The sequence below is a fragment of the Gadus morhua genome, chromosome 1, assembly GCF_902167405.1.
Source record: "Gadus morhua chromosome 1, gadMor3.0, whole genome shotgun sequence".
Lineage (NCBI taxonomy): Eukaryota > Metazoa > Chordata > Actinopteri > Gadiformes > Gadidae > Gadus > Gadus morhua.
Window position 1 is genome coordinate 2,401,987 of NC_044048.1, and position 14,568 is coordinate 2,416,554.

Sequence of the window (14,568 nt, forward strand, 5' to 3'; positions counted from 1 at the left end):
CAAGAACATTTATGTTTTTGTTCTGACCATAACAGAGGTTGGAGAAAAGACGGAGGCTCTGAAACTGGCACAGATAACTTTGGAGAAGAAATGCTGCAAGGCTGAGGTGATGGTGTTGCTGTCTTTTGAGTTCTCACATTCCATCCAGGTGTAAAGACTGATATCATGCCGACTCTTTGGTTCTCCGTGGCCATGGTGACGAACTACCCCGAATGCATACAAATAAATTTGCCGGGAGTAGTATGTCTGCCCGATGGCAGACTTGGGAAGCACCATTACATCAAAACAGACGGTAAATGAATCTGCCACATCATTTAAAGAATCATCATCATCTCATCAGCTCTGTTTCTGCAGAGAGAAAACTGTGGAAACCTGAAGGAGTTAAAAGCTGTGGAAACCCAGTGGATTTTTCCACGACAACAGACAGGGAGACAGACACGAACAACACAGAGACAGACAGACAAACAGAGAGAGAGACAAGTGATGGTGACTATAGGCCTACACTCTTCCTCGAGTCATCCAGGGTCTGTCCTGACTCTGGACAGTAACACCGCCCCTTCAGCTGGGTGTGTCCAGTTTGCTTGCTTTTGTCCTGGCCACACCCCTTGCAGGTGTAGTGATATTTCTCCTTTGCCAGCCTCTTCCGTGGCGGTTCCCCCCTTGCCATTAGCTCCTCATCCTCCTGGGCAGGTTTGTTCAGCCTCCAGGCACGTTGCCTTGGCTGGGCACTCTGGAGGAGCTTTCAATTGAGGAGCCTGAGGAAAAGGAAGATCATGCGTAGATGAAGAGTGGGGAAATGGTGGAGCATACGAAAAAGGAGGAGCTTGCTGGAACAGAGCTGGCCCAAATTGTGGAAGGAACATTGCCTTGCAGCGGCATGTTCCTGTCCTTCCTCCTGTCAGAATCAGAATCAGAATCTCTTTATTGTCATTGCACAAAGTGCAACGAAATTGGGGTAGAGGCTCTCAAAATAAGTGCTTTTAAAACAAAAACTAAATGAGAAAATTAGTATTTTTTGAAAATAAATATAGAATGTTAAAGAACTCAAACAAATATATACATTTTAAAATGTCAGCCAATTTTAAAGGTCAGATTGGTATGATAATGCAGTAATTTATAATTATGCATTATTTAGAGAAATAACAGCTCTGGGGTAGAAACTGTTTTTAAGCCTATTTGTTCTTGATCCCTCCTAAGCAGCCTACAAGACAAACATTCATTATTTTATATGTGTAAGCCTACACTGTAGAAAAAAAAATCGTTATTTTAAAGTAAATTACCCTAAGTTTTTACAGTAGTTTTCCCGTTTTTTAAAAATAGTATAAAAAACAGTAAAATTACAGACATTATCTGTAAATTAACAACCCGCCTGTTATTTTATGTGTTATGCCAATAATGACAAACTACAGTTATTTACAATTTGTTTACAGGAGAATTACTATAATAATTATACTGTATATTTCCTGTTTTCTTAAATTACGTGCAAATGTATGTAAAATTACAATAATTGCCTGTTATTATGTTTTGCTCGTTATATAAAGGTTTATCTCCATACTGACAACTTAAGGTTTTTTTCTGCAATTTTAAGGTAAATCTCATTAGTTGTATGTTTTTACATTGAAGGGAGAGAGGGAGTTAGTTTTCCAGTCTGGTACCTGAAAAGGGTCAAATGGCACATATGGTGCCAAAATGTGCCCAAATGACACGTGGTGAATCCAACTGGACATACCTGTGTTAAAACTTCTGTAAAACTGCTCAGGTTCACTTTTATAGCATCTAATTTTGCACAGATTTTCATGAAATATTACTTTACTAATTCCTAGAAGTTTGGCTACTATCCTATGTTTTAAAGATGTTTTTCACTCTTAAGTAATGTGTTTTTTAGGCGAAAGTAAAAAATGAAATTTTTCTTCAGTGTTCCAAGTGATTTTACTTTGACATGGTAACACATATCTTGATTCTGACACTTCTGTAGTAATCTCACATCTTAGCTTTCTTTGAGACCAACATTATACACCCAGCCCTTGTAGTTGTGAACATATACTCAATTTACTTTGGGTAGGTCATTTCGGACAGGAAGCAGAGAAAATAGGCTTAGTGATGAAGAGGTGTTCACAAAAGGCAACATTCAGTAACACAAATGACAGTGGTGCAACAAACACTGTTTATTTTTTTGGCTAAACTGGGGGACATCAAGGAGCATCAATAAACAAAACAGCTCTCATGGAAACATCCCTAAAAAGGTGGGTTCCAGGAAGACCTTTGTTCTAAACCCGTTCAGACATCATATCTGTATGGAAAGAGAAGAAAGAAATGTGATTTTGATTAAATCACCATTTTAAATTGTTGTTTCTTTCCTTTACATAAAACTAAGTGACAGTTACTCAGTAACTACTGAGGAATTACTGGTAAACAGACTACTGTTACTGATACTGTTACTGTTACTGAGTAACTGTCACTTAGGGCCCAGTTAGGGCCCCAGTTAGGGCCCCAGTTAGGGCCCTGGTTGTTCATCATTCATTACTCAGTAACAAATACAGTAGTCCCCTAGTCTGTTTACCAGTAACTCCTCAGTAGTTACTGAGTAACTGTCACTTAGGGCCCTGTTAGGGCCCCGTTAGGGCCCCAGTTAGGGCCCTGGTCGTTCATCATTCGTTACTCATTCGTTACTCAGTAACTACCCACGTTTTGCGTACCTTATTGTAAAGTGTTACCTCAAATTGAAATGAAAAGACATTAAAATATCCTAAATCAATAAAATATATTAAATTAAACCACATCACAATCAGACAGAAAAATTAACAATGAATAACTCCAGAATCAAAAAACACAATTCAAATCTGCACCATAGTATACTATTGTTCCCTAAACTGACAGGACACAGGAGCTTGTTTGGGACTGAATGATGTATTAATTTATTGCTTGACTGATGATTGTGTTTGTTTGGTGGGAGAGTCATCTTACCCTTTCACTCTGTCAATTCAAAATTGGCAACATTGGAGATGAGGCTCAGCACCCTTGGGTTGACAGCATACTGGCGTCCCTTTTCTTTTCGCTTGACTTTGGTCCCCTGATCTGGGTTGATTTTGAAGATACACCTGTTGGAAAAATAATTTTCCTTTTAAGCTAAGACATTCAGAGTGTAACAGTTTTTCTCAATTGCTAAAACACTAAAAGCCATTGGCTGAGCAAAGTTCTCAGTTGCCTGAACTAATTTAGCTAACTGTGCAGTCTGTTGTCACCTTAAACCATTTCACATGGTAAAACACAATTTGCAGATCTCACTTACACTTTTCAGCAAAACTCTAAACACATTCTCAAAACACATTTTGCACTCTAACGCACGTCATCTAAATTTGTAAATACAAGTAGAGAAAGCTGTCATTGATTAAACACAACCACTCAAAATTGATTTCACTTGTTTCAAATGATGTGACACAACCAATATAAGCCAATTCAGAGAGCAAACAGGTTGTTGAAGGTGGGAATGAGAGTCTGAGAATGGATAGAAGAAACTATGTGAGAGGACGGAAGGAGGAGGAAGAGGAGACAAGAAAGAAGAAGAGGAAGACGAAGAGGAAGACAAAGAGTGGAAATATCCAATGAAATTCAAGCAACAACCATAGACCATGTTCTTGTCCATGGACTGACAATAAGGGAAGCAGGACATAGAGTGTAACCCAATTTGAGCTGATTTTCTGTGTCCACCATAGTAAGGACATGCACGTGATGCGAGCGAAAGAGTGGAGAACTCGGCTGCATCAACTTTTCATGTTGCCCTTTACCCTGTTGCGCAATGGCCTCTGGCTCGACGGAACAGTCAGAAACTGACACAGCTAAGACTTTAGTCTCGAAGACGACGCTGAAGTTAGCTTCTGATTCGCCAGCCTCCGATTCGGCACTTAAGGGCAAAGTTAAGGGTCTGTACATTAATCCAGTCCAGATTTGAGAGGTCTAGGCACAGTGGTTTTTGATCTGGACCTGGTCTAATGAGGTCTTGGTGTAAAACAAAAACGGTGAAATCTCCCCATTAGCATTTTCACAAATAAAATAAAAGTTTCACAGATACAATAGTAGGTGTCAGGGAAAGCTGATGTCTTACCTAAAATGTCTAAAAGGTTTTCACATCAAGAAGTGTCACAAAAAAGGAAAGGAAAGAGAGGAAAGGAGCAGTGAGAGGAGTGAAGAGGAGCAGAGAGAGGTAAGAGGAAAGGAGCAGAGTGGAGCTAGGAAAGGAGCAACCTACCTAGGTAGCAAAACTACCTTAAAAGCAATGTGTAATGCATACTGAAAGTGTACCTCTGTAAGAACTCCAGAGTAGCTGCGAGTGCAACAGGATAATCAATGTTGTGCAGATAATATGAGCAGAACATCATCTCTAACGCCTTGGTGAAGCAGGGAAGCTGCTCATTCACAATGACCTGGTCCACTGCAACCATGAACATCTTGGCAGTAAGTGGGCTGTTACCTGTGAACAGAGCAAGAACAATATGTTCCATAGTGAGTAAATAGCTTGCTTAATGTATATGGATCCAATGAGGTTAAGTAAGCCAGGAGCTGTGTTCAGTACACTGCTTAGTTGACTTCATTCTTGAATAGCCCACATTGTGTCTAAACTGCAAAAGAAAAACTATACCAAGTAAAAAAAAATGAAAGCAAGGTAGCAAAAAACATGATTTTGTCATCTATAAAAATGTTTTTTGCAGTGTACAGTACACCATTACCACTGTAGACATAAAATGTTAAAATAAGTATTTCAGTGAACAGATGAAAAAAAAATGTTGGCACTCCTACCGCAGACCACAATGCAGGGTGTCCATGGTAGCTTGGTGGTGTCCACGTCAACTCCAATGGCAGTGTCATCAACATTTACAAACATCTTATCTTGCTGCTCTTTGAAATGGGCAACAAGCATCAGTACAGCTGCACTAGTTTCTTCACCTCCTGCCAGGGCTTTGCTCAGAATGGTTCTTGCTTCGCTGGATGACTCAGTTTTACCAAACTGAAAGTACCGCAGGATTCTTCTGAACTTGGTGGCTGTGGACTCTTCAAAGCTGGCATCTAACTGGACACCTGTTAGTTCTTTGAAATGAAGCCTCATTCCAGCTTCCTGGCAGAGGAAAGGCCATTCCTTAAGAAAGTCTTCCGTCTCTTTCAGTGCTGACAGTACGTCTCTCCTCTGTGAGGGAAAAGTCTCCACCAACAGTCTTTCTATTTTTTTTGCATCTTTGTCTTTGTTTTTGAACATCTTAACCAGCTCTTCTTGTTTTTGCTTTTGCAGTTTTGTTTCACCAGGAGAAAGCACTGGCTCAGAGTTAATACAGCCATATGCATCTTTGCACACTCTCTTTACATTGTCAGGGCTGCAACTTTCAGGAAGCCTTTTCTGGGCAGTAGAAGCTTGGAGTCGTCTGCAATTATCTAGCCGAGATATTAACTGTTTTACAAGTGAGTCATACCCAGTGCCGACAATCTGACCCTCAATCTCATCTCGGAAGGATTTTGGGTAGCAAAGTACCATCTTTCTTGAAATTTCATTAATGTGTTTCTTGCCAGGTTTTTTGCACACAGTTAGCACCTCACTAGCCACAATCCTAATAATGTCCCTTCTCTGTGCTGCAGAAGGCCTCTTACCATTATCTAAAAGTTGTCTTGTGCTGGAGGGCATCTTACTCCAGGGTATGTCAAACCTGTAATGCCAGCTAGTATCTTCTCTGACACTGCTCTCTGATCCAGTAGGTGAGGCTATGGTCAAAGCTGGACTGCTTGTAGCAGTGGATTTCGGTGTGGAGTGAACACTCATGGGAAAATCATCACTCATGTCGTCACTCACAAATGATTCTTCGTTGTTGGGTTCAACAATCTGGCTGGTAGATATTGAGGAGGATGTATCCTCTACTCTAGTCACTAAATCTAAATAACAAAAGGACATAAGCATGTTAGTCATTATCATCCATATATAATTTTCACTTAATCTTCGGTCTAGTTGCAATCATCACAAATGGCACTATGTATTATTTTACTTACTTTTAATGCAGGCCATGGCTTTCCTGGCCTCTATTGGCCTCAGGACTGCTGCAAGGTCAGCTGCCTCCACAAATTTTAGGTCCTCAGCTGAACAGACGCCAATGTTTTTGAGCACCTCCACTACTTGTGCTATAGAATCTTCTTCTTTAAAGAATGAGCTGAGGGATGAAGTTACGTCACCCACCCATCCATCCATGACTTCAAGAGGGGACAAAACATAAATTATTGTTTAGTGGATAACAGATTGTGGATTACACTTCACAGCACAATTACCATGTTACTTTGATTAATATATGTAATTTCCCCCCATAGACACACTAGTCAAAAACTTCTTCCCAACACCTCATCACACTACTACTGATCAACAACACTGTGCTTCAGAGATATCACTGTATTTCCATTCAGATTGTAAAGAGGCAATGGGTAGGAATCCAGGCAGTGTTCTGCATTAATGCAGTGCATATCCTCAGCTGCTTGTTTGACTTCATAGAGTCCATACTCTGATAAATACACTGAAGTGTGCGGTGTCACCAGAAAGCACACCTTTTTGTCATTGATTATCAAAACAAGCTCAATCTGGCCAAACTTGATTGACTCATCAGACTCGCGTTTGAGGCACAGAAAAGATCCCTTTTTGTACCGAGTGCCCTTAAAATCTACCTCAGTTGACACAGAATCCGGTTCTGTAAACATGTGTGCTTCAACTGCATTGCGCACTGCATCACTGTACAGGTGAGCATGATATGGAGTAACGTTTTTTGACTTCAGCACTGGTGCAAAAAAGGAGTTTGAGCTGAGGGTTGTTTGGAGGAGTTGGTGCTGATTTGCGAGAGACTGGCATATATTCTTAAAGTTTTGTATCCTCCTCACACACCTCTTGAAGTAAGAGTGTTTACTCTCAAATCTCATTGTCCACAGCCGTATTAGGGGACCCAGTTTGAGGATCAATGATGCATAATGGAGAAGATAGTGGTGCTTGGGTTTCAGGTGATCAGAAGGAAACATTGCTTTCCTTGTTTCCAGATATTCAACCACAACAATGTTGAGGTAAGCCACCTGGGCAGTGGTGATCTTGGGTGCACACACTAGTTCCACAAGTTCTTTCAGAGTGATCACTAGTTGCCACACTGGGTCATGAGGATCAACTTTGTCACCAATAATGACAGGCAGGAGTCTAAGCAGACACCAGTTCTCAGCTGCTTGGCCACCTATTGTGATGGCCTTTTCATTCACTTGACAAGGAGATGAGCTGGAATCTGAGTCCTTGTAGGAAAATTGTGTGATTTGCCTGTTCAGCTGAGAGTATGTGAGCCAATGCTTGACCTTTATGAAGTTACGCAAGTAAATGGCCAAGTCATAAGCTACAACTCCCTCAAACAAGTCATGCCCTATGCATGGAGGAAGGCCTGGCTGACATACATGGAAATATTTCAGTGTGTTAAAGATGGAGTCACAATAGATGCCTTTGACGTCATTCACATCACTCTCCTGCAATAAATGCACTGCTTCTTTGTAGTTATCGACTGTTCGTACAGGAAAGCTCTGACTCACACTCTCAAGTTGGTCTCTTTTTATCTCACAATACCTGCAGAAGTACTTGGAAGTGCTGAAATTCTGTGTGTAGCCCCCAATGCAGTGTGATCCCAAATTGTAACCTACAATAGATATTATTGTTGCTCGAACCACATGACCAGAAGTGGTTACAAGTCCATGTTCTTCAAGCTGTCTCAGGTCTGACAACAATCTCTCAAACACTATGTCCTGACCAAAGGACTTAAAGTCTTTCTCTTTGCACAACAGTACTAACTGCAAATGGTCAATACTGGAAAGATGGAATGGCTCAAAGTCAGCAAGTGTGAAGTATACTCCCACAAGCTTATGTTTTCTCCTGGATGACCCAAGTGGGTTGACAACTTCAAATGCATCCTGATACAATATCAGTTTTAAGATGATGTCACCAGCTTGTAGAAACATGTCACTGGATTTGAAGACAGAGCCATCAGAAATATCACTTAAGACGACATCAGAAACAGGCCGATTTTGAGACCTAACACACTCTTCCCACACAACAGTATCCTTTAGAATAGCTCTTAAAGTGTCATGCAAGGGTATGTATTGTGCATAACTGTCTCTTCTATGCTCATTGGTGCCCAGAAAAACATTTTCTGGGTGCACATAGGCAAAGTTCTTCTCAAAATACTGCCTCCTAATATATTCTGTGGAGAGCCGAGAACTACATGAAGCATGCAAATCAGCTTCCTGAAGACTCTGAAAAACTGAATCAATCTCAGCATCTGACATATTAGTATTTCCTCTAAGTGTCTCTTTAATTTTGTCTTTTGTGTACTGATGACAAATGTCATTAAGGCCATTGATCTCTTCAACAATCATTTGAATAGTTGATGACGGAACCAGATACTTTGCCTGGAGTTGCATGTAAAACAGGCACAGATTCTTCATGTACAAAGACCTTATATCAATCTCTTCCAAAACCTGAGACTGATTTTCACTTTGGTCCATTCCAGTTTCAGTTTCATTGGGCTCAATCTGAGAGGATACAGATGGCTCAGAGTATTTGACTTGAGTATTTACAATTTCATGTTTATGTGTTCTTGAAACATGGGATGTAAATGAGGACTTCACTTTAAACGTCTTGTTACAATTGCTAAATGGGCAATGTACTAACTCATGCTTATTCAAATGTACCTTGAGGTGTGCAACAAGATCTCTCAAATCTATGCATGTCTTCTTACAATGCACATCATCACATACAAATGACCTTTGTGTGTCTTCAAACAGTAAAACAGGACTGTTGTGGGAACGATAGACATGAGCTTTTAAAGCAGTGTACTTGGTGAATTTTTGTTTGCAGTCTGCAAAGCAATATGGATAGTAGCTATTTGCCTCATGTCTATGCAGAAGCTGATGATCAACATAGCTTTTAATACTTTTCAGGGAGATACCACATGAAAGGCATTTGAACTTTGGCATAACATATGCCATTATAGCCCACTGTAGGAAAATCTCCAGAATACTCTACCCAGCACAATAGAACATTATAAACTAGAAGACAACTTAAGAACTCTGCACACGAAGTTCTGAACTCTGGAAGGAATGACCACAGTCTCTTGAGTACTAACTGCACTGAATTCTGTAAGAAAAGATCTCTAAGGCTCCACTGCGCACACACATTAACAGCCTCAACTTAAGGTTGCGAGATGTGACATACTGAAAGTCGTGGTCGACAAACTCTTTGTCCTTCAAGGTTTCTGGAGGGTGGCTCGCTGTAGAAGCGGCACCTGCAGCCAGCGGGAAAAAATACAGCGCAAGACGTTTTAAGTTAGTGAAGGAGGAGTAAAACTGCCAAAATAAAATAAATAAATAAACCATTAAATAATTACTTAAATGTGTCATTAATTCATTAAAATACTGATTCATTTTATGTAAAAAACAAAAACATAGATAATCATTTCATATAAGTAATAATTGAATGGTGTCCTCCATAAGCAACTTGGCACGACAAGAAATGCCTAATTATTATATGGGAAGAAATAGTTTATCATAAAGGAATACATTTACTTTATACTACTGCTCACACTTGACGCACGTGGCCAAAATGCGCTGATACCTAAGCTAGTTTACGTAGCTAGCTAGGTAGCTAGCCTTATGAAGCCACGTAAATACTCATTTACGGGGGGGAGTGCGCGCAACCTACTGGGGGGAGGGGTGGGGTGCGCGCAATAGTAACACACCGCGGACCTACGGGGGAGGGGGGTGCGCGCAATAGTAACACACCGCGGACCTACCGGGGGGAGGGGTGGGGTGCGCGCAATAGTAACACACCGCGGACCTAGGGGGGGGAGGGGGGTGCGCGCAATATTACTCGTTACTGAAAAAAATTACGCCGTTAGTAACACCGTTATACTCTAACGCCATTATTACCAACACTCATGTATATTCTATATGCACTGTAAGTTATCTCTTACCTTCTTCGCCTCTTTGGGAAGTATCAAAGACTGAAAACAGTGGAAAAAAACAAGACTGCCGAAGTGCTTCTGAAGCGTGGCTCGCTGTAGAAGCGGCACCTGCAGCCAGCGGGAAAAAATACAGCACAAGACGTTTTAAGTTAGTGGAGGAGGACTAAAGCTGCCAAAATAAAATAAATAAATAAACCATTAAATAATTACTTAAATGTGTCATTAATTCATACCGATTCATTTTATGTAAAAAAACAACACAATCATTTCATATAAGTAAAAATGTAATGGTGTCCTCCGTAAGCAACTTGGCACAACAAGAAATGCCTAATTATTACGTGGGAAAAAAATCGTTTATCATAAAGGAATACATTTACTTTATAGGCCTACTACTGCTCACACTTGACGCACGTGGCCAAAATGCGCTGATACCTAAGCTAGTTTACTTAGCTAGCTAGCTAGCCTTATGAAGCCAAGTAAATACTCATTTATATTATTATATGCACGACTATAGTTAAGTTATTTCTTACCTTCTTCGCCTCTTTGAGAAGTATTAAAGAGTGTCGGAAGACGAAAACTCGCGGGTCAAGCTTACTGCAGACAGCATGTGTTCTCCGTGAGGCTCAGTGACTGACTGACGTTTATGGTAGCCAGCAATGCGTGTATCGGGGGCGGAGCAGCGGCGCGTTCATATCAAATAGTTCTGCTTGTTGGTGGGTAAAACCAAACTTGAATTCGGATGATGCTTAAAAAACACTGCACAATAAAAAGTTATGCTTAGGTTAACAAGTAAAGTAAGTAGTAAATTCCAATGTAGATTTAAAATTATTTACATTCATTGTGTTACATTAGTATTTATTTATTCATTTATTTAAATATAACAGCCTACAAATACAATAAAACTACCCAGAAAGCTGCTGGCCCTGATGGTATCAGCCCCATGTTAGCCTGAGTCAGGTCAGGATACTGGTGCTGTGGAAGACATCCTGCCTGGTCCCTGTGCCCAATAAAGGACGTCCTGCTGCACTGGGGGACTGCAGGCCGGTGGCACTGACCTCTCATATTATGGAGAGACTGGTCCTGGCACACCTCAGACCACTGGTGTGCCCATCACACGACCCCCTGCAGTTTGCATATCAGCCCCATGTTGGGGTTGATGATGCAATCATCTACCTACTGCAGAAGGCTTACTCCTCCCTGGACCGACCCAACACCTCAGTCCACATCATGTTCTTTGACTTCTGCAGCGCCTTCAACACCATCCAGCTCAGACTGCTGAAGGCCAAACTGGAGGACACGCAGGTGGGTGCTCCCCTCGTGACTTGGGTTGATGACTATCTGACAGGCAGACCACAATTGGTGAGATTACAGAACTGTGTGTCTGACCGTCTGATCAGTAACATCAGGGCCCCCCAGGGAACTGTACTGTCCCCCTTCCTCTTCACCACATACATTGCTGACTTTCAGTACTGCACTGAGTCGTGTCCAGGGGCGGTGCCAGAGGGGGGGCCCGGGGGGAGTCTGAGTCCGGCCCCCCCTGCGGGCCCCCCCGAAAGAGGAGTCGGCATCAATAATACGAACATTACGATCGCATCGCACCCCCCCCCCGTCGGACATTTCGATCGGCCACCCCTAACGCCTGCCGGCCTCCCCCTGGCCACCCCACTAAAAAAAGTCTAGAACCGCCCCTGGTCGTGTCATCTGCAGAAATTCTCTGATGGTCCCTGCATACAAGTACCTGGGTGTCACACTGGACAATAAACTGGACTGGTCCACCAACACAGAGGCTATCTACAAGAAGGGCCTGAGTCAGCTTTACTTCGTGAGAAGGCTCAGGTCCTTTAATGTGTGCAAGCAGATGTTTTATCAGTCTGTTGTGGCGAGCACCATCTTCTTTGCTGCGGTGTCCTGGGGTGCGGGCATCAAGGCAAAGGACGCCAACAGACTGAACAAACTGGTCAGGAAAGCAGAGTCTGTTGTTGGCTCTAAGCTTATCACCCTGGAGGAGGTGGTGGAGGACAGGATGCTGGCAAAACTGCTGGCAATAATGGACAATCCCTCTCACCCCATCCACAAAACACTGGACAAACTGAAGAGCAGCTTCAGCAACAGACTCATTCAACCCCGCTGCTCTAAGGAACGATACAGGAAATCGTTCCTACCTGCGATAAGACTTTATAACTCATCTACCTGTCACCTTTTGCACTCTGCACCTAACCCTGTATAGTGAAGTATTTATTATATATATATATATATATATATATATATATATATATATATATATATATATATATATATATATATATATACAGTATATATATATAAAAAATCTTTTTTCGAGTTATCCCGCTGAAACAATTGCTATTGGCTTTGATTGGTCAATGTGGCTGTCATCCAGGAAACTGGCCAATGAGCACTGAGCGCGCCTTCATTTGAAAGTACGTCAGTTTGAATGCTGCAGGACTTCAGCGATACTCTGTCGGTCCCCTCGTATTACGTGGAGCATTACCTGGATTATTTTACATCTGCACGCCAAATTCTTATTTGAGTGAGTTTGAGTTGTGAGATTTCAGCGGAGAACAGAACAACGAAACAAAAACGGGAATATGGACACAGAGGAAGTCAGGATCTGTGCGGTGTCCTAACATGAACTTCACGTTATAACTGTTATCCTGGCGATGTGAGGTAAGAAAACATTTCCCTGTTATTTTTCTAAGTTAATAACCTAACCTAATGTTTGTGTTCATATCCATAATTTAGACTATAACGTTGTCAGACAGTTAGGTTAGCTAACTGCTGAGTAATGAACTGATGTTACAGCTAACTTAATGTGGTACGTTAACTAGCTTGTTAAGCTTGGAATGATTCATGTCAGCAAAACACAGCGTTAATACTGAGTGTGCTTTTAGCTTGCTTGTGTAATAACGGTGGTTTTGGTGAATGATAACAGCATTACTGCCTTCTGAAAATATTCATTTAAAAGTAGTAGAAATATTACTAAAATAAAATAGTAGTAATATTCATTTAAAAGTTGTAGCCTAACTTCTGGTCACAACGTGTGTGTATGTGTGTGTGTGCGTGCGTGTGTGAGAGGGAGGGAGGACTGGTCTAATGTAATGTAATGCTCTAACAGAACTTAGGGCGTGTTCACACCTGGCATTTTTTTTGTATGTAGCAGAGCGCTTTTGGGAAAACGCCTCTCTCGGCGCTTTTTTCTCCCGCACCGAGCGTAAAAAAAAGTTGAAAAAAGTTAAACTGTCAGCTGATCAATCACAGTACGCCGCAAATCGCGCATCATCGAAACGAAGCTCCTGGTCGGCATTACTGCTGCCTTCCCCGAGTGACATCTGCACACACAAACGTGCAGGTACATGATTCTCCTCCTCGTCGTCAGTTAGGGCCAATGCAAATGCCAATCGCCTGTTTCTAGCCATGTTGTAACAACGATGTAAGGGTAGCCTGGATACGTAGTAGGGGAGTAACGTCGGGGTCTAGCGTGGGTTCGTTGCTAGGCGATAGAAAAAACGCTCTCAGCGCTTTTAGGAGAAAAAGTGCTGCCAGCTTTTTTTGTTTTTGAAAAAGCGGTCGGCTCAACTTTTCCCTATCACAAAAAACGCCATGGTGTGAACACGCCCTAACTGGAATCTTTTTGTGTTTGTCCTCTGCTCTGCCTATCCCTCCCTTGTTAGCTTTAGATGGTCAGATGTGACTATTTCACATTAACACCTTTTTATAACATCCAAAATGTTAACCTACACTAACACTGTAACTGTTAGAGGTTTTAGACTAATCTCGTCCTTGTTTAATGGATATTTCATTCACTTAACGAAACGAGCAGTCTAAGTTTCAATGAAACAAAATGAATGTTAAGTTCCATGTACGTGTTTATGTAATACATACATTTACTGATATTATTTTAATTCCAGAGACACCTTTATCAAGGCGAGGTGATGATTGCCAGAGGGAAAAGTAAGTAAAAAAATATATAACCTATACTACAAAACATTTTTAAGGAAGCAATAGATGAATATTTAAGAGGTATTCATATAAATCATAATATTTGCCAAATTAAAAAGTCCTGATCAGTCTGAGAGACTGAATGAGATTGAATGCTTATCATAGCTACCATCCAACAATTTCTCATCTGGTGTTCCTTATCCAGCTGAGAATTTAGTAGAACAAAGACATTTGATAAACATGACCTGTCCTGTCCAGTTTTTGCAAACTGGACAGGACAGGTTGGCAGTTCGGTGACCCTGGTAGAGCCTGCCATCAGTGTGTGAATGGGTGAATAATAGTAGTAGTAGTAGTAGTAGTAGTAGTAGTAGTAGTAGCAGTAACTATGCTTTGTGTAGTTACTGCTACTACTACTACTACTACTACTACTACTACTACTACTACTATTATAGAGAAAAATGGGTTCAAAGTTTTTTATCTTGCCAGCCTAATGGTTTATAGGTATATAAGTGGTATTGCACTAATTGTACACATATTTATGAGGTAGGTTTTATGTCCAAAAATCATGATGACACACCAAGCAGTTCATTTTCAGTTATAACTCAAT

General features: G+C 41.2%; 1 protein-coding gene across 3 annotated transcripts; it reads right to left on the bottom strand.

The window, feature by feature from the left end:
- Positions 1 to 2,141: 2,141 nt before the first annotated feature.
- On the bottom strand, positions 2,142 to 12,235 carry LOC115542520 (uncharacterized). Of its 3 annotated transcripts, XM_030354801.1 has the most exons (7): positions 10,014 to 11,570; positions 9,257 to 9,326; positions 6,028 to 6,225; positions 4,795 to 5,913; positions 4,300 to 4,468; positions 2,965 to 3,098; positions 2,142 to 2,290 (listed from the first exon to the last, which is right to left on the bottom strand). In XM_030354801.1, exons 3-6 carry the CDS (start codon positions 6,221 to 6,223, stop codon positions 2,969 to 2,971), a joined length of 1,614 nt encoding a protein of 537 aa, XP_030210661.1. In that variant the 5' UTR covers positions 6,224 to 6,225; positions 9,257 to 9,326; positions 10,014 to 11,570; the 3' UTR covers positions 2,142 to 2,290; positions 2,965 to 2,968. The 3 variants fall into 3 exon arrangements, 2 of the variants coding, with proteins under 2 accessions (XP_030210661.1, XP_030210670.1); XR_003976565.1 differs by having other exon boundaries at positions 6,028 to 9,326; positions 10,014 to 12,235; XM_030354810.1 differs by lacking the exons at positions 9,257 to 9,326; positions 10,014 to 11,570 and having other exon boundaries at positions 6,028 to 9,000.
- Positions 12,236 to 14,568: the final 2,333 nt, after the last annotated feature.

Excerpts from the sequence above, each read along its gene's own strand:
- LOC115542520 (XM_030354801.1), bottom strand. The coding sequence starts at position 6,223 with ATGGATGGATGGGTGGGTGACGTAACTTCATCCCTCAGCTCATTCTTT. Across the intron at positions 5,914-6,027 it reads AGCCATGGCCTGCATTAAAA|ATTTAGTGACTAGAGTAGAG; the intron begins GTAAGTAAAATA and ends TTTGTTATTTAG. Across the intron at positions 3,099-4,299 it reads ACTCTGGAGTTCTTACAGAG|GTGTATCTTCAAAATCAACC; the intron begins GTACACTTTCAG and ends TTTTTCCAACAG.